The sequence below is a fragment of the Lissotriton helveticus genome, chromosome 4_1 (assembly GCF_964261635.1).
Source record: "Lissotriton helveticus chromosome 4_1, aLisHel1.1, whole genome shotgun sequence".
Taxonomy (NCBI): Eukaryota; Metazoa; Chordata; class Amphibia; order Caudata; family Salamandridae; genus Lissotriton; species Lissotriton helveticus.
Window position 1 is genome coordinate 1,433,100,495 of NC_136063.1, and position 20,185 is coordinate 1,433,120,679.

At 43.9% G+C, this 20,185-nt stretch overlaps 1 protein-coding gene across 1 annotated transcript in view; it reads right to left on the reverse strand.

Annotated features, from left to right (window-relative positions):
* The window catches only part of LOC144827542 (putative thiopurine S-methyltransferase), a 315,654-nt gene that overhangs the window by 171,995 nt on the left and 123,474 nt on the right, over window positions 1-20,185 (reverse strand). Inside the window, exon 2 of the mRNA XM_078685806.1 lies at window positions 9,133-9,268. Coding sequence (XP_078541932.1) covers window positions 9,133-9,263 — 131 coding nt within the window. The 5' untranslated portion in view covers window positions 9,264-9,268. The remainder of the gene's footprint in view (window positions 1-9,132; window positions 9,269-20,185) is intronic.

The window sequence follows — 20,185 nt, forward strand, 5'->3', positions numbered from 1 at the left end:
ACCGTCGGAGGAAGATCCTTCTCCTACCTGGCGGCCAAGACATGGAACTCCCTCCCCACTCACCTACGGTTGACCCTGGACCATCTCTCCTTCAGGAAACAACTCAAGACCTGGCTGTTCGAGCAGTAGAGACCCCCCCCCCACTCCCACCCTCAGCGCCTTGACACCCTCACGGGTGAGTAGCGCGCTATACAAATCTCACTGATTGATTGATTGAAGGTACTGTATGATTTGTTTTACTTACTGCACTTTTTAAGGAAAGTAGAGTCTTCGCATATCAACTGTCGCAAGCGAGCCACTTTACATTGCTGCCATCGTCACTGAGGCGCAACGCACCACCTACGTCAATCACGCATGCATGCTTCTCTCGTCCTTGCTGTTACTTAGCTATGCTGACGCTTAGGCTGAAGCTTACACTCTCACGTCAAAGTGCCGCCATCCTAGATTATTTCTATGCGTCCGGCACCAACAAGTTCACAATCTAACTGTCTTGCTACACAATGGATGGATGTACTATAATCCGGAGTTTTTCCTTTTGGCAGTTCAACATCGGTGATTTGCACACCTTTCTTCAATATCAATTTACAGTGGGTAACCGTTGCAGATCATTCACGGTGATTTGCACACCTTTCTGTAATATCGATTCATGGTGAGTAACCGATGCAGATCATTGTCAGTGATTTGCACATCTTTATTTATCGTAGCTACAGTTATTAAATCTACCTGCTATCTGTTTTTAAACCAACTTACGTTATGGCTCAACAATCTAACTTCATCATGCCGCCTATGTTTTTGTCACAACCAGGCACTCCACCCATTGCTTGGGAAGACTGGATAGATATGCTAGAGAATTACAATACTGCCCTTGATGGTCAAAGCTTTGAATCTGCTAGAAAAAAAGCTGTTTTACTTAGTGCATTGGGTTGTTAGGGCCAAAGAATGTTCAAATACTTAGCTGTGACCATGGGACCTAATGGTCGACCAATGGATGATGTATACAAGGAGGCTGTCAAAAGGTTAGAAACAGGTTTACGAAAGAAGTAAATCTGGTAATGGCGAGGTATACATTTTACACTCAGCCTCAATTGGAATACCAATCTATTGAATGATTTGTAGCTAGATTGCGTGAGTTATCTGTTAAATGTCGTTCTGGGGTGATGACGGAAGAGTTAATTCGAAATCAACTTATCATACATTGTCGTGAGAAAAAAAATCAAGAAAGACTTTGTGCTGCAAAGGATCCATCTCTAAAAGATGCTTTTGACTTAGCAAAAGTTATTGAGGAATCTCAAAAATGCATGAAGGAGTTAGGCAGACGAGATTCAATGAACTGTGAGGTTGCAATTTTAGATGGTCATAAGGAACTTGTTGATGAAGTTAACGTTATCACAAAAAAATATGTGAAAGGGTGTGCACCTAGTTTGGCCTTGCTATTTGGCCGATGCCCGGTGGAGCTACCTGATAGCTAAAGAGGAGATGGGCTGTGGACTTCCCCCTAGGCCATCACTTACCCAGCTGGACTTGGGGCAGACTTTCCCTCGTCTCGCCATCGTATCTCCCCCTTACCCCTTCACCCTACCCCCTTACCCTTCTACTCTCCATTTATCTCATTTTTCTATACTCTTTAAATGTTTTACTAGTAATCTGATGTAACCTGTTTCCTGATGTAATTTTTGTAACTTTGTGGAACCTCATGTAAAGCACTCTGACACCTTCGGGTCTAGCCAGCGCTATATATAAAACTCATTAAATAAACAAATAAATAAAATAGATAAATAAATAAATGAATAAATAAATACATACATAAGGGAAGGGAATGTTTGCGTTGTGGGAATCCCTTTCACTTAGCTGACTCCAAACGTTGGTTTGCTGTTGATCAAGAATGCAGAAGGTGTGGCCACAAGGGTCACTATGCACGTATGTGCAAACATAGTGCTATTTCTGACACAAACCTAAAATTAATTTTGTAGAAACGTACTCTCAAATACCTTACTGCAGAGCAAAATACTGATGGTAGGGGATATAAATGAAGTATTGTCTAGTGGTGAAGTTGTTGCCAGTAGGTTGAAAAGACGGGTTGCCATGTTTCAAATGTGTGGGTCGGATGTGGAACTTATGATAGATTCCGGGTCAATGTACACCATCATTTCCAAATTTTATTTAAAAAATTGTGGCATAATATAACTTTGTTGACCAAAGATATTGATCCAGTGGGGTACAAAGGGGAGTCCACAGACATTGTGTGCGACATGATTGTTGGAAACAAATGCATTAAAGGTAAAGTGTACATTTCAATAGATGGTCCCCCCCATACTTGGCTGGATGCATCAATTTCATCTTAATATTGTCATCAACCCTAAGTCACCGTGCCAAGTCACTATAGTACAAGACATATATTTACAAGAAGCACAAAAAGCCTTTGAAGACAAGTTGGGGTGCGTAAAAGGATATGTACATAAAACTGTGCTCAAACAAGGAGCTAAGCCGGTACAGCACAAACTTAGGAGAGTACCAATCTCTGTTAGGGATGGTCATAAAGACTTATTGCAAGTTATGTTAAAAGGGGGAGGGTGATTGAGCCAGTGGAGGCTTCCCCGTGGATTTCTAGAGTGGTCAGAAACCTGATGGCCGTTTGAGATTCCGTATTGACTTAGGGTCACTTAATCATGACATTGGGGTTGATGCATTTCCACTTTCCAACATCAGTGAATACTTACAGTATGTGGCTGATGGTAAGTACTTCTCTAAAATAGATCTGAGGAGTGCTTATCATCAGATCAAATTGCACCAAGACTCCAAATCCTTGACTTCTTTCATCATCTCTGAGGGAGCTTACCAATTTACTCGCATGCCGTTCGGATTGGCATCGGCTGCCAGCGTCTTTCAGAGGATGATGGCTAACGCGTTCAAGGGTTTCGAGAAGGTTGTCTACTTTCAAGACGACATTCTAATTTCAGGGAAGACTGTCGAACAACACAGTATCATTCTTAGGAAAGTTTTGAGAAGGTTAGAAGATGTTGGCATGACTGTCAATTGTGAAAAGTTTATTTTTCTCACAGAGCAAGTAGAGTACTTGGGTTACACTATGTCTAGTGGTGGCATAAAACCAAAACGTTCTTTGTTGGAAGCCATCAAATCTGCACCTGATCCCAAAGACAAATTGAGGTCATTCCTTGGTCTTGTAGAATATTATTCTAAGTTCGTGAAAGGTTTTGCTGACAAAACTGAAGATATCAGAATGTTATAACGGAAAGGCAATAAGTTTGTCTGGGAAGAGGTTCAACACAAATGTTTTGAAAACATTAAGAGGGAAATTTGTGAAACAGGAATTTTGGGTTTGTTCGACTTTACATGTCAAACATTCTCGACAGTGGATGCCGGCGCTACTAGATTGGGTGTAGTTTGTCACAAAGACAAGGTGGCTCAGAAAAGACAACTGTGTTTGGTTCACGCACCCTCACCCAAGCTGAACGGAATTACTTTGTTATTGAACGTGAGGCACTAGCTGCAGCTTGAGGTGCTGAATATTTCAGGGTGTATCTCTGGGGAATGAAGATTGTGTTGAGGACAGATCACAAGCCCTTGATCAAAATGTTGTCGGCCGGAGGTGCTGGGAAAGGCTCAGCGAGGCTAGCTAGATTTGCTGCACGTTTGCAAGAGTATCTCTATGAAGTTGAACTTGTTCAGGGTTGGAAAAACGTTCAGGCTAATTGCCTTACTCGCATGTCTTTGAACTGGGAAACTGTGGATGAGAGTCTGTTGCATTTGTTCATGATGTGGTGCACAACAGTTTGAGTGCCATAACGAGAGTGCAGTGGGAAGAACAAATGCATATGGACGAGGTGTTATAAGAAGGCATGGTGATGATCAAAAAGGGTGTGAAGAGAGAGAACACACTATCTATGCCTGCTAGACCTTTCTGGAATGTATTAGATGAGTTATCTATAAGTGGTTTGGATGTTGCCATGAGGGGTGATTGCTTTGTACCGCCAAATGGGCTAAGATTTCACATCTTCAAGTTAGCGCATGAAGGGCACTTGGGCCAAGGTATAATGAGTAGGAGGATTAAAGAAGCATTTTGGTGGCCTGTGTTAGATGAGCAGGTCAAGAGATGGGTTGAGAATTGCAATTTATGCAAAGAAAGTGAAAAACGTTTAAAGGTTGGCAATCAGAGTGTGGGTGTCATATTGAGGACACTGGTGCAGCATGGCATACCATTTGTCTTGACTTCATAGGTCCCATGTCGGAGATACCTGGAGATTTCAAGTTTGCAGATGTAATAGTGGATGTACATGCTAGGTGGTTGATTGTAAAGTTTTTGAAAGATATTACCACCAAGACTACCATCTCGATGTTGGAATAAATTTTCATTCAGGACGGTGTCCCTACAGTTTTGATCACTGATAATGGTACTCAATTTACTTCCACTGATATGTGTAATTTTTTGGAGCAGAGTGGGATCAAGCATTCTCACACTTTCTTATACAATTCCATGGGGAACGGCAATGCCACTAAATTATACAATCTCCTGCCTCTCTGTATTCGCCTTGAACCAAACTACCTGACCTTTCATAAGCAGTTAAAGACCAATTTGTTTCCCTAACGCTGTTCGAAGTTGAAGATACACCGCTATTAGCGCTGGGATGCCCGCGGGTAACCATGAGCTCTAGAAATGCCTTTCATTCATTCATTCATTGTTGAGAGGGACAACAGATTGGTCAAGGGGACCATTCAACTAGCTTTGTCGAATCGTCAGCCAGTCAGAAAACATGTCTCTGACATGTTATGGGCATATCGATCTACTTTACACAGTGTCACAGCCGAAGTTCCTTTTAAACTCATGAGAGGGCGTTCCCCAGGTACCAGATTGGTTCCAGCTTGGTTAAAAACTTGGGTAGTGTCTGAAGGCAAAATTACTCATGAACAAATTCATCCAGTTCATACCAAGATCTGCGAGGGTGACTGGGTCAAAGTAAGATCCAGAAGGGTGCAAGCTGGTTTAAGTAAGTTCAAAGGGCCTTTTTGAGTGGCGAGTGTTGGGAAATACTTTGTGGTGATTGAGGGAGGTGAAAGATGGAATTTCAGGAATATTGCTTTGTATCGGAGGGAGTGGTTTGTTCAAGGAGAGAAGATGATGAGGGTTGTTTTGGTGCCCTGTTTATGTGTGATAGGAAGTCAGGTGTGGTCGTGGTGATTCTGAAGGAGTACGTGTTAGTAGTTCCATGCCTCCAGTTGAGGTCAGGTCCATGCCTCCAGTTGAGGTCAGAGTTCGCAGATCTCCTCCTTACTTATAAGATTATGTCAAAAGGGACTGGTGCTCCACCTAATTTTCTTTTGAAGTTAGTTGGGATGGAGTGATATCACTTACTGTGTTTTTTTAAATATTTTGTTTCTTTTAGCGTACCTGTTCTTTTGGCTGTTTATTTTGTTTTGTTTAAAATTAGTATAAGGGAAGGGGATGTGTTATGATGAGATTTCTTAGTTCTGTATTCCATGTTGAGAATGTAAGGTGAAGAACACTCCAAGTGAGACAGTTGCTACTGACTCCTTGAGGTGGATTAACGCCAGGTTGTTCTAACAAATAACTTCATCTATATTTGATCGTTTCCTGTGATTTTAAACGTTTCAAGTTTCAACAGGGTGCAGCAATGGAGGTGTGGTGGGCGGGGGAAGAAAAGTAGCAAATGAGTGAGAGAGCAACACGGGACGAGGGGAGAGGTACAACATGGCTAGAACTAATCAGAGCGCAGGGGAGTTGGGAGGGGGAAGCACTCACAAGAGAGAGAAGCTCAGCGTGCTGGGTGGGGGAAGAGTAGTTGGAGCTGTTATTTGGAGGAGAAGAAGCAAGCAAGGGATATAGTGGGAAAACACACACACTCATAGAGTGCTTAATCAAAAAGAAAAAAGAAGTTCCCAAAAAGGGGGCAGTGAAAAGGTACAAGTCAGCCAATCAAAAGTTTAGCAAAGAGGAAGGGACAAACACAAGACAAGAATAAGAAGTAAGGAAATGAGAGTTACATAAGCAAATGAGAGTAACCACAAAGCCAACCAATTGTAAGCAATGAACCATGATATAAGCCCACTCACTATAAGTTCACAATGGGTTTTTTGCAAACAGAGACCTTTCACTGTCTAGTAGGTGTGATCCAGAGGCACAAGTAGAGCCAAAATTGGGGGGGGGGCTGACTCTTCCAGCAATATGCAGAGTGTAGATGCAGGGGCTCTAAGAAGGGGTGAAAAACAACAAAGCCTCGTTAATAAGTAAATGGTCTTTTTAAGACTCGTGAAGTACTCGGTGCGGCTGTAATAAGACGGTCACCAGCCCGGGCTGACACACACACGGGGGAGGGGCAGAAGCCCCTTGAGCCCAATGGGCGTTTCGCGCCTGGTGTGATCTAAAACAACTTCCAAATGTCCACGCCAGACTCTAAATGGTGGGAATACTCAGAACATTTGTATTAATGACTACACATGCTATGAACATACTTTTCTCTAAGAAAGACTAAGGCTGCACCATAAAGAGTGCAATCACAAATCAAGGAAATACTGTTCAATAAAGAGTGTGGTTACAAAACAAGTCAAGTAGAGAATGTTAGCTAGGACAGTCTCAAAGACAGTCCAATACAGAATGCGTTTTGTAATTTTCAAAAAAATTATCACATTAAAAAACACAGATGATGAGATTTTCCTTTATATCATCATACAGACGATCTTATGATGTCAAGCTACTGGGATCTAGTCATCATGCAAGTCAATGCTTTTCGAATCTGAAAAATTCTACCTTCTTCTGATCACAGAATATTGGGAAAGTGTATAGGTGTGAGCATGGAGCTCAACAGTGGCATTTTAAACGACTGCAAGGAAGTGTATTCTCCACTTAGGAAAAAAGGTTTTCTCCTGGAGAGAAAAGTTACAAATAACTTGAAAGCAATTACGTTATGAAGGTTGGACTGCGTAAATAAAGTAAACACAGCTTTCTCACTTCCACGTAATTCCCTTTGGAGTCGGGCACATACTGAATGACCAATTTCCCTCCTGGACTCACTGGGGAAGGTCGCTGGTCGCCTACTCCTGGAACGTCTCCAGGATTGGGCGTCGGACAACAACATCTTAACCGACCTCCAGTATGGGTTCCAGGAGGGCCTTGGTACGGTTGAACAGGCATTAAATCTCACCTTACTGGTAGGCAAGTACGCCGGAGCAAAGCGCGGCAATTTGTACGCAGTTTACATCGATCTCAGCTCCGCCTTTGATTGTGTGATCCACTCCAAGTTATGGTTCCTTCTGAGCGAGCTTGGAGTGGATCCCCCTCTCATTAAATTTCTGCGTGAGCTGTATTCCGACGCTACAGCGCGCGTTAGGTTTGGGTTAGCTGGAGAATTAACACCTTCTTTTCCCGTTACGAGAGGAGTAAGGCAGGGCTGTGTCCTGGCCCCTTTTCTTTTCAACCTATATATGAACGGGGTTGAGAAGGCCTTGCTCGAGGGTAGCCAGGACCTTCCTGCTATTAACCATCGCCCAATCCCTGCCTTACTGTATGCTGACGATTCCGTCATCTTAGCCAGGACCCTCGTTCAGCTGCAGAAACAAGTAGATAGGTACAACCAGTTTATGTCTACACTGGGACTAAGAGTTAACAAAAGCAAGACTTTTGTTATGCACTTTGGCCCGAAAGTTAAACATCCGAAACCTATTTACCTGGAACAGGTCAAACTGGAGCGCGCTAGGGACTACCCTTATCTAGGTATCCAAATGGATGACCAACTAATCTGGAAACAGGCTGTGGCTTCCCGGAAAATACACTTCCAAAGAGCTACTTCAGCCCTGGTCTCCTTTTCTCGTAAACTGGGTAAACCTGCCCCTAGAGAACTGCTTAAAATTTACCAAGCCAAATGCCACAGTGTAGCCACCTATGGTGCCCCCGTTTGGGGACATACCCAGGTTGATAGTTTACAACTTGTTCAAAACAAGTTCATTAAATATGTCCTGGCTCTACCTAGGAGCGCACCAATATACGGCTCCCATATCGAGCTGGGCATCGATTATATAATAGATTACATCAGATGCCAGCCGATTCTTCTATGGCGCCGTATTTGGTTAACACCTCAATGTCATCTTACACGCTCCCTTCTCCAGGATTGTCTTACATTAGAACACTGGCAAAAAATTCCTTGGTTATTGTACGTTTTTAGTTTCTTTAGGGACATGAACTGTGATACTTATTTTTCTGATCCACTGTCCCTGTCTGACATTAGCAAAAAGGCGTTGAAAACTCTCTGCATAAATCACCTGAGACATCTTCGTCTCTGTTCAGAGATTCTGAAGCCCAGTAACGCCCATATTTTATCCATACAATCTACTCTTGGTACCCAGCCCTATTTGTCTTTTTTTTTATCTAACTTTGAAAAATACGTGTTAATACGATTTCGTTTTAATGTATTCTTCCGCCTTGTAACTTTCCCTGATACGCACAATTGGTCGCACGAAATAGGAAGTTGTCCGTGTGATGGCATTTCTGCTCAAACATACACACTGTCCTTTTCTGTCATTATTTTGTTCAGCCACGTAAAAAATGGTTAATCCCGCTCCTACGCAGCATGGGGTTGAGAACGTGTCGACCTGCCTTTTTGGCTCTGCAGATGTTGGACACCCCCTATGCGGCTAAATGTGTGGCACTCTTTCTGAAATTCTGTTTAAAAACTCGCAGTATGATCGGTTCTCTTACTGTATGAATTGAAACTTTTTACGTGCTCTGTACCCTTGCAATATTTACAGTTCTTTACCTTTCACCCTGTATAATGTCTGTATCTCATCTTTTTTCCCCAGTTTTATTTATGTACTGATGGAAATTTACCTGTTTTTTTAAATTGTACTTTTTATGATTGAATGTTTGGTCAATCGAATAAAAGTTTATGAACTGAACTGAATGAATTCACTGACCGGTGTGAATTACAACGTAACTACCTACAGGCTAAATTGATGAGCCACTACTAACCCATTAAACAGCTACAAAAAAGGCCTGGATATTCAGGAGAACCGAACAGGCAGTCCACAAATATACAGAGTAAAACTGCCGATAAACAAGCCTAGGCACCATGTCTAAATTCCTTACGAAATTTAAGAGGAACTTACCTATGTACTTGATCCTTGTGAAAACCGGTCTTTTTTTGCTCCCATTTCTTTTTCCATTCCCCCTCGTCGACAACTTTATCTTTTTGCCTCGGAGCATTTTCGTCTCCCTGTGGAATTCTCGAACTCTCCATTATGCCTTAAAAAATAAATAAATAAATTTAGATTTCAAAAGAGATTTTGCTTTTTCTCTCTCCTAGACTAGTGCGTGTCACAACAGCTTTGCTGTTCAGCGCACACCTGAAATTTAACAATGTCGCGAGTAAACTGAAACTTTTATTTGCGAAAGAACTGCTGACTAAACATCCCTACGGCAATTAGGTCAAAGAGAGAGACAGAACCAGTTTTGTCGATGAAAGGAAAGTTCAGACTAAATGCACCTTACTCTGCTGAGATTGCCAACTAATCGACACCTACCGACATGGAACAGCAAAGACACAGCAGTTGCGCAGAAGTTTTTGTATGATGTATGTATAACTGCCATGGTGGACTGGAAGAGGACAAACACATGTACTCATTCCTGTCATGTATAACCGATGTAGACAATCTACCAGTTCTGCCACCATCTTGCAAAGTATGCTATGGGCCCACAAAGTACACAATTAGATCGTTAAAAGTGAATAACAACATATGAACATTTACAGTTTGAATGTATTAGATAGGCAACAGATAAAGCTATCAAGTGTTAGGGAGCTTTGTAGAACACGGTACCATGACACAGGGGCATAGGAGACACAAAGCTTTTGGAGAGGACAGGGACAACCGTATATGGGCTTTCCTGTGACCCTATACAAATCGCCCACTGTTTGACAACCATACGCTTCTTTAAATAAATACAATTGCGTAGTTTCTATGTGAAATATTGTGAAAGGCAGGCATGAAGTCACAGTCTGCAAGTATGCTTTATTGTTATTTATATTCACAAAGCAATTACATCAAACGTGAAACAAGCATTGGCATAGCCAATAGGTCTCGCCCTTTGGGACCTTATAAGTTTTTAGCCATGCAGCACATTATTCTGTTTGCTATAGCATCTACTGTTCTTTAACGTGGAAGCTTTGACACTAATAGGCATATTATAGAACTGCATTGAAAATTACTTAAAGTGTTATTTTGTATAACCGATATTCTGAACTCACATGAAGGCCTGCATGCACATTAGTGTACACATAAAAAACCTAAGATGCCAGAAACTGCAGATCTGTAAAAGCTGTAAACTGTAATGCTCTCATTCACTTCAACTTCTGTACTGGTGCAATGGCGAGATAACAGGTATATACAGTTAAGCAACTTCATGTTACTCATTATTATCTAACACATGAAGATAACCGGTTTACCGAAATTCAAACAGATTAACAAAATGTATTAGTCCACTCAGGCAAGACACAGCTGAGAATATAAGTATCCTGAGTGCTCAGAGTAAATAAACATGTCAGTGAAAGTGTTTCTGCTGAATTCATTTATACAATACTAACAATTATGAGTATTAGCACACCAGTACTTGTATGCTACGTTTTAAAATGGAGGCTTAATTTGGTTGCACGTTACAGTTTGTAGTATTCGGCATTTCCTAAATTGAGATTTGGTGAGAGCATGCCTTCTGCCATTTCTGTGCCTAATGCGGGCAGCTACTTTGTGGGAGTTAACAAGCACTTCACAGCTTATTCCCAAAGGGCACAGGATGGTTGGTAAATGGAGCGTTATTGCTTAGAATAATTTGCTAAATGTTCCAAAGGCATTGACATCTACCGAAATTCCTGCAGAAATACAACTATTATATGAACGTCAGCAGTCTGGGTAATAAAAGACAATTACTGAGCAACTCCACCTGTCCTTGCTTACTTACAAACAGTGCATCTACGGTAACAAGACAAGTGAAAAAGAAAAGCACACAAAAAAGCACAGTCCAGAGAACTGTCCTATTGTGCCAAGTCAATAGGAGGTGAAAAGGCTACCATTTACGAAACAAAGAACTAAATCCAAAACTGGAGCCAAATGTTGTTAAAAAGCAACCCTCTCACCACTCCACCAAACCAAGAGCCCTTTATCGAGAAGTACTTTGATAGAATGGCAATTTGTAGGACTTCTGAAACTGCTGCTTAGCATTTAAAACACTTTTCTGTCAAATATTTAAAGGAACAGTTATGTTTGGCTCGAAAATAAACTGCTAAAGGGCAGGCATTATACAAGACCAATAATGCCTACGGAGGCCGCTGTGGTTGTTGAGTGACCTTTAAACCTCGCTGGTGGATGAAAAAATGTGCAGCAATAACAGTTTGAAAACACAGTAACAAAAGCCCGACCAAAGTTTAATGTCGGTTTCTAAATGCAGCATTACTGAGACACTTCCTTTCCATTAAATCATCACTAATGTCTCCCTGGTTCCATGATTTATTTGAAGTAGATATTCAGCTTTATAAATTCATAAATAAGATGGTCTTTTCATTTCACGGTTACTAATCTGGAAACCAGTTTATGGGGTAACTAATTACTGTAACACAAAGCTGCTCTGTTGATCCTAGCAGGGAAGACTCCATTGGATGACAACTGTTGCGCTCACCAGTAGTCAGTGTGCTGAAAGATATAGCAGGGAGGGTGCAGGCTGGAGCAGATATTTCACACGGCTCAACAGTAGAGACAGCACCGGCCCAGGCAGTGCCCAACAGTCACAAGCCTTACACAAAAACTCGCCAGCCTAACATGCTTCTGTCATAATAAATACTGGACAAAGCTCACACTAAACAATGATGGTGAATGTGGGCATGTATCGCCCGTTAGTGTAGCAAGTGGAGAAGCACTGGCGCTCTGCCATTTTGTGGAAGTGGGAGCGAGAGGGACGTGGGACTGATCAGGGAAAATGGACAATGGGGAATGACGGTACTTGAGGCAAATGGTCACAGGAGGAAGAAGGGCACGCTACCATGCTAATTGAAAACAGATGGCCCCTGTGCGCCGCTGCTCGCTACCGCAAGGTGGAAGCCAGCACAAGCACGAGTGCTTGAAAAGTGCAAACCGATTTCTAAAGGTCATCCCCATTTCCGCGCTGGGCTAGGCTCGACCTAAAAACATGTTTATGAATCTTGCAACTTCGTGCACCAAGCAAACAAAGGTAGGAGGATAAAAAAGAAAGAATAAAGTGCTCTTAACGACATTCCTGTACCACAAAAAGCAATTGGACTAGTTAGAAATGCACCCTGAGTGAATGCTGCCAATTTAATAAACTGTATAGTTGTTTTATGCGGCTTGGGCAAGACTGGTCAGAGTAAAGTGGCTAACTAAAAAGTGAAGTTTAGAATAATCTGGAAAGCAACTAACAAGCTAGAGGAGCGACAGGCCTAAGACAACAAAAACAAAAAAATTAGACAGAATGGCATAGGAGTGTGTAAAAAGAACATAGAAAAACAACATTAGACACTCACAAAAAAAGTACCACAATCCGTGCACAAGCAGCACGGAAGAACACTAATCAAGTAGTGAATCAGTACTTGGTCCATGATCCATGGGAAAAAAAACATTGAGGCGAAGTGAAGCCGGCGTGCGTAGACATGCACTCACTAATAACAAGCATTTACAATGCAATGGTCTCGGCAATATTATAGGTAGAGCTATTGGCATTGCTCATTATTATTTTTTTTTGTATCCTTAAATAAATGGCATTGTCATTTATATTGGCAATAGCTTAATTGCTTGCATATGCGAGACCTATTGCATTGGCAGAGAGAGAGTGAGGTAGTGAGATAGAGAGAGAGTGAGGTAGTGAGATAGAGAGAGAGTGAGGTAGTGAGATAGAGAGAGAGTGAGGTAGTGAAATAGAGAGAGAGTGAGGTAGTGAGAGAGAGAGTGAGGTAGTGAGAGAGAGAGTGAGGTAGATAGAGAGTGAGGTAGTGAGAGACCGAGAGAGTGAGGTAGTGAAAGAGTGAGGTAGTGAGGGAGAGGGATGTTCTGAGGTAGTGAGATAGAAACAGAGAGTGAGGTTGTGATGTAGTGAGATAGAGAGAGAGTGAGGTAGTGAAAGAGAGTGAAAGTGAGTTAGTGAGATAGAAAGAGAGAGAGTGAGGTAGTGAGATAGAGTGAGAGTGAGGTAGTGAGTTAGAGAGAGAGAGTAAAGTTGTGAGGTAGTGAGATAGAGTGAGAGTGAGGTAGTGAGTTAGAGAGAGAGAGTGAAGTTGTGAGGTAGTGAGATAGAGAGTGAGGTAGTGGGAGAGTTCCACTTTGTGGGGCTCATCAAATATCGGTCACATTTTAAGATTCACATTACTGTTCCATCCTGGATGATCCGTACCTTATAGCGAGAATTTCAGGCTCAAGATCCAGAAAGCGCCCCCCTCAAATGTCCGCCCTAAGATTGATGACCCCCTCGCACAACTCTGGAGGCAGATGCGGCCGAGCAGGGTGGAACCAGGGGGAGCGGGCCTAGGAGCAGGGAGAATAAACAGGGGGAGGGAGGGCCGTGCACGGAGAAAGGAGAGCGCGTGGAGAGGGAGAGATACGCGAGGGGGAAAAGAGGAGAGAAATGATGAGGGAAGTAAGGGCAAGGGCGAGGCGAAAGGCTGAAGAGAAGAGGGTGTGGCGCAACGGCCAGAGCTCGCGACTTTGGAGCTGCGGAACCAGCTCGGCGTCTGCACAACATATGTGATTCTGGACAAATCACTTAATCTCTAACTATCTACGGCGCTGAGAAGAGGCAGATGCGGCCGGGCAGGGTGGAACCAGGGGGAGCGGGCCTAGGAGCAGGGAGAATAAACAGGGGGAGGGAGGGCCGTGCAACGGAGAAAGGAGAGCACGTGGAGAGAAAGAGATACGCGAGGGGGAAAAGAGAGAAATGATGAGGGAAGTAAGGGCATGGGCGTGGCGAAAGGCAGAAGAGAGGAGGATGTGGCGCAACGGCCAGAGCTCGCGACTTTGGAGCTGGGGAACCAGCTCGGCATCTGCACAACATATGTGATTCTGGACAAATCACTTAATCTCCAACTATCTACAGCGCTGAGAAGAGGCAGATGCGGCCGGGCAGGGTGGAACTAGGGGGAGCGGGCCTAGGACCAGGGAGAATAAACAGGGGGAGGGAGGGCCGTGCAACGGAGAAAGGAGAGCGCGTGGAGAGAAAGATACGCGAGGGGGAATCGAGGAGCGAAATGATGAGGGAAGTAAGGGCATGTGCGAAAGGCAGAAGAGAGGAGGATGTGGCGCATCCCAATCACGTTGTTTTGATTAAGTTTGCCGTAGTGGTGGTTTCTCCGGCCTCCCTGCCCTGCACCGGCAGCTGCTGCCTGCTGGGATAAGATACATCAATATTCCACTATGGCGGTTGCTAATCGGGTACAAAATACAGACTTTAGGATCCTGTTTTTATTTCAATAGGACAGCTGATAATCGTGCATAGAACGCTAATTATAGGATTCCATATCCTATTTCTATTTCATCATGGCAGTTGCCAATCGGGCATAGAACAACAACTATAGGATCCCACGTCCTATCTCTACTTCAATCGCCACTCTAGCGGACCGGAAACGCGTCATGTAGCTAAGACGCGAGGGACCTTTAATAAAAACGGGGATGTTTCTCCTGCCGTTCGTGGATGCAATTTACAGGCCGGCTGTTCAGAATATGGCAAACTTGTGAATATAAAGGTTGGTGCAAAGAAATGGTTGTGCCATTTTACTTTATTTTACGGTCTGGGAGATGTATACCTAAACCATATGTCTGGTTAATGTACTCAATTCCTTACATGTATATCGTAATTGGGGATAGCCAGGATGCACAGAAAACAGCAACACGAGAGGGGACGGAAGGAGGGGGGAAGGGGGGGACGGACACAAGGACACAAGCACAACGAGGAACGGCTGTTTTGATTAAGTTTGCCGTAGTGGTGGTTTCTCCGGCCTCCCTGCCCTGCACTTTATGCCTTACCTCCGCCATAGTTGTCGTGCCGAGGGTCACATTGCGGGTCATCAGGAGAGCCGGGATGCACAGAAAACAGCAACACGAGAGGGGACGGAAGGAGGGGGCAAGGGGGGGACGGACACAAGGACACAAGCACAACGAGGAACGGCTCACCTTCACTGCGGGTGAAGAAAAAATGGCGGCCGCAAGCTTCCGAATTTTTCGGAATCGGGGGCGTGGTTTTGTGGTTCTGAGTGACAGACTATGTCACTGTCTAAAGAACAGCAAAACTTACGCCCCCGAATCCGAAAGAGACGGGGCTAAATTAGAGTGACGCATCTCTCCTCCAATGGCTGGCCTCCGTTTAGGAAGCCAGCCAATGGAGGAGAGACGGGGCAGGGAGGCGGGTTAAACCGCACTACTAAGAAACATTAAATCTCCGACCCCAGACTGCGCAAGCGCAGCCTTTAGGTCCTCGACCTAAAAAGGAAGAAAATAAGAGTGACATTGAAGCCAAGAATGGTAAGTAATGGGGGACTAAAAGCTACTTTTATGAGGGTTCCTTTGGTAGAAAAGCGAAGAGCCATATTGAGCAATTACCGCCATGCCCAACGTTTCCCTGACTAATTATTATCTAAGGTCGCAACCTCTGACTTTCTCATCCAGTAGAACATTAGTGGGAGAGGTCAGTTCCATCACAATCCCACTGTATCATTCTGCAGTTTTATACAGTGCAAACTTCAAGTGTTTTTCATGAGAATGCGTTTCATTTGACAAGGCCACATTTCTTTTTTTAGGCATAGGAAAAGAGACTCTGTCCATAGCTTCTCACAGTTGCCCTTTGCTCCTCCACAATGCCATATGCACTTAACTTCTGCTATCTTCCTACTCTGCACACTTTGCAAAAGCACGTGGCATGCCCATTCTGCCCTAGGCTTCTCTATCCTGCCCCAGAGCACCAGTCCTGCCATGTGCACATCTATCATTCTCTAAAGATGTGCAGCTGACGCAGTAGTAGTTTCTGCAAGAAGTATTTATTACGGGGAACAGAGAGCCGTCCCAGCTGGCACAGCCACAGCCCAAACAGTAACTGCCACTGAGAGAACACTCAGGGCAGAACAGACATAAGCACTCTAGATGACATCACTGTATTCTAATACATCACATCACCACACCTCCCCCTTTTTAATCAAAAGATAGTATAATAACGGAAAAATACACTAGAATATAGAAAGAAAAATAAAAATAAAACCAACAGTCAGTGTAAATGAAACACAATTGTGCTTATACATAATCTTGTAATCTGCTTGGTCTAACATGAACTCTGGTGCTCTTTCTAACACCTCTATCCCCTTCTAAAATATTTTTGAAATTCTTTACATTTCTGTGAAAAAAAAACAAGGGTCCTTAGCTACACGAGAGGTATTCCACCAATTTCTGTTGGCCAACTTAACAGCATTCTTCCTAACCTCTACAACTTGCTGAGAATCTAAAAACTTTGACATACCTTTTCTGACACTAGGTTTTTTACTCTAACCCAATCCCCAACGCGAATCCTGTTGGTTTCTTTCTCAATGGTAGGTTCAATTTTCTTAGTACAAATTTCAGATGACTCCTCATGTCACAATTATGGTGGAAGGACTATACCAGCCAAAAGGGGTAAACCTGTGAAGGATCTTTTCTCCCTCTCATGAGTTTGAATGGAATAAAATTGGTGGCCACATGGGGCGACATGCAATATGACCAAACAAGATCTTTCACTGCTTGGAAAATGCAGGTCTATGATCTAAAAGCTGTTTAGACACATTCTACAACAACCCTATTGAATCTCTCAGTCTTTCCATTGCACAAGAACCACAAGAATGTAAAAAAGAATTATTCTCTTGTGAAATGAATTGCACACCGTTGTCTGTGAGAATTTCCTCAGGAAAACCTTCTCTAAGAAAAATCTTATTACGCCAAGTTATGACACTTTGAATTGGGAATACTGATGGGTTCGACTTCAACCCATCTAGATAGATGGTCAACAAGAACCAAGAAATATTTTGAGTTGGCAGGAAGGACATGGAAAGGCCTGAGAAAATCCATGCCTATTTTCTGCCAGGCTCTCTCAGGGGGAGGTACAGGAGAATCCACAGCACCCTCTAATACAAGCACTTTGTCACTGGTATTGCACCGTACACACTGTTTAACCAATTCATCAACTCGGAAGTCCATCCTACGCCACCAAAAAATCAGATCTAACCTTTCTTTTAGTATTCAAGTTCAAGTTTCAATCTATTTCGATCAATTAGACCATCAAAGATATACAAATAAACACAATCATTTAAAACATTGATTAAGAATAAGGCCAGACTATATAAGAGTAGTCCATCAGCCATGGTTTAAAAAGTAGGATGAAAAAGTGATCAAATTATTATAGGCCCAAATCCGCTTTTAAAATGCGGGTACGAATAAACCACATGGCGGTGAGGTATTTCGCCAGTGCAAAGACAGTTAAAGGTGAAACATCGGTTTTTAAAATTCTGTACATGGGGGAGAACTGTCTGCAACCAAAGTTTCTGATGAGGGGGACAAGCCAGTATTTTCTGATGTCTTGGTAAGCCTTGCAAAATAGAACCACATGTAAGTCACTTTCCACGGCAAGTGCACATGCCGGGCATTGGTTTGTAGTTGGTGGCGTTGTCCAAGAGCTGGTGAAAGACCTAAGGGGCAATGTGCCATATCTCCACTGGAGAAATAGCTTCCTGGTCAACACGGGGGTCATCCCATCTAGATCCTTCTCCAGGCAGTAGGAGTCTTTGCTTCGGGTAAATAAAGACGTCAAGGAACCCTCACGCTTGCTATCTAAAGCAATAGCAAGTTTTCGGTCATAATACGCCCTTGACAGAACTTTATGCGGTATCCTGGCAGACACATTGGCTGGGTCTGTCCATAGTTCTAAGAACCTTAGACTCTCACACGATGATTTTATGTATTTCAGCCAAGGAATCTGCATAGCTTTTGGTTGGGTTAAAAACTCCTTAAGCTCGGACCTGTACTGGATAAGTTCCTCGCTACTCCATATCTTTCTCCAGAATGTTAAAGGTTTCAGACCCAATTCCTCTGTGATTGGTCTAAGTCCTAGGTCTAACCTCAAGGGGAGCAGCGGCGTGCTTGGTGGAAGTGCAACCAATTGTCTGATGAATTTGTTTTCGGTTGTCATCTGGTTTGGGGCTGGTGTATGTCCCCAGAGTTCAGCCCCGTAAGTTACAGCACCCCGGGCCTGGGCTTTGTAGATCTGGATGACTGGGCCCAGCGGGGGATGTGTTGATTGGTCATCATCCTTGAAATGCCTCCCGCAAATTGGACCAATTTCAAGTTGGCCCTAGTCCGATGTGCCCCCCATGTCAAGTTTTCATTTAAAGTTACACCTAGATATTCAAACGTGGAAACCCTCTCTAATCGTGATGTGCCAAGCAATGGATTTGGACGAGTCCTTGGAGTGGGATATAGAATCATAAATTTAGTTTTTGACGCGTTGATCTCCAAGCCCCTCTCCGTACAGAATACCAAGAAGGAGTCAAGGATTCGCTGGATCCCCATTGGGGTTTTGGACAGCAGCAGGCACCCTGCTGCCATTCAATTTGGGGGCGTCGGTGTGTTCAATCCCATTCAGGTGGGCGATTACCCCGTTGACAAACAGGCAAAAAAGGGTCGGTGCAAGCACACAGCCCTGTCTCACCCCTCTGTCAACGGGGAATCTGTCTGTCAGTTCGCCATTTCTTCCACACCTGACACGTGCAAAGTTGTTCTGGTGGAGTCTCTGCAGAATTTCAAGAATATCAGATGGAACCCCCATCTCAGCTAGCACACTCCACAGTTTCATGCTGGGCACCAAATCGAAGGCGGCTCGCAGGTCCACGAAAACCGTGTACAAGCTGCCCCCCTCGAGTAACGCCGTCCTCCAGTAGATGAGACTTAAACGGAAAATCTGATCCACTGTGGACACCCCCTTTCTGAATCCCGCCTCGTAGGGACTAAGAGTGTCAGTCTCCACCAGCCAGGCCTGAAGGCGATCCAGCACAATCCTACCAAAAGCTTCTGGGACACGTCTATTAAACTAATTGGCCTGTAGTTGGCTGGGAGCAGAGGCGAGAGCCCTTCTTGAATATGGGAACCACCTCTGCCCCCAGCCAAGTACTGGGAATCTCCATGCCCAACCGGACAGCGTTGAATATTGTGACCAGATAGGGAGCCCAAACGTCAGGCTCCTGTTTAAACAGGTCACCCGGAATGCCATCCAATCCGGGGGCCTTGCCAGATGCCAATCCTTCAATGGCTGCTCGCACCTCCTTTAGTGTAAACAAGTCGCCCCTGCAGTGAATGGACGTGCTTGGAATAAATTACAAATATCCCCGGTGTCTGAAGTGTAGAGCGACTGAAAGTGCGCCTGCCACACCCCCGCTGCAATGTTTGGTTCGATTGCTGATGGTAAGTTCTCAGAACCCCCATTTACAATTCGCCAAAACTTGCGATAGTCCCTAGTAGCTAGGGAACTAGAGAGTTCCTCCCACTGGCCCCTCCTCCCATTCGATCTTGGCCTGGGCAACCAGTTTCTTATACGCCCGTCTGCTAGCCTGTACCTCCCCTCTGCCTTTGCCCTCCTTGATACATAAGAGGAGTTCTCCCTTTTGCCTTACGACATGCAGCATTGTACCATGAGGACTTACAATATGGTCCCCCCTTTTACGTTGGGGTTTGGAAAAAGAGATTATCCGCCATGGTCCTAGTAAGATCCTCATGAGCCTGATATATTAATTTGCGGGTGTGCTCATTGCGGATTTCATCAGTTAGAACGCACACTTTTTCCATAATTGGAATTAATCCATCATAGAGCTTTGGAAGCTTCTCTCGGCTAGCAACAAGTTTTTCCCACCTAATTCTCCTTCTGTTGTTTTCAAGGAGAAGCTCTGGTTTGGTCGCCGCCATACTTTGGTCACCGACTCTCGTACCAGGATGGACAAAATCTAGTTCAAGAGCATTATGGTCGCTGTCCACTCTTTCCACCACCCTAAGTCAATGATGTGCGACCATTCGGAAAGTTGGACAAGGACATAATCCAAGCGGGACTCCCTTCCCACTCTGTTGTATGTGTGTCTGCTCGGTATGTCAGATTTAATGCGCCCATTACAAG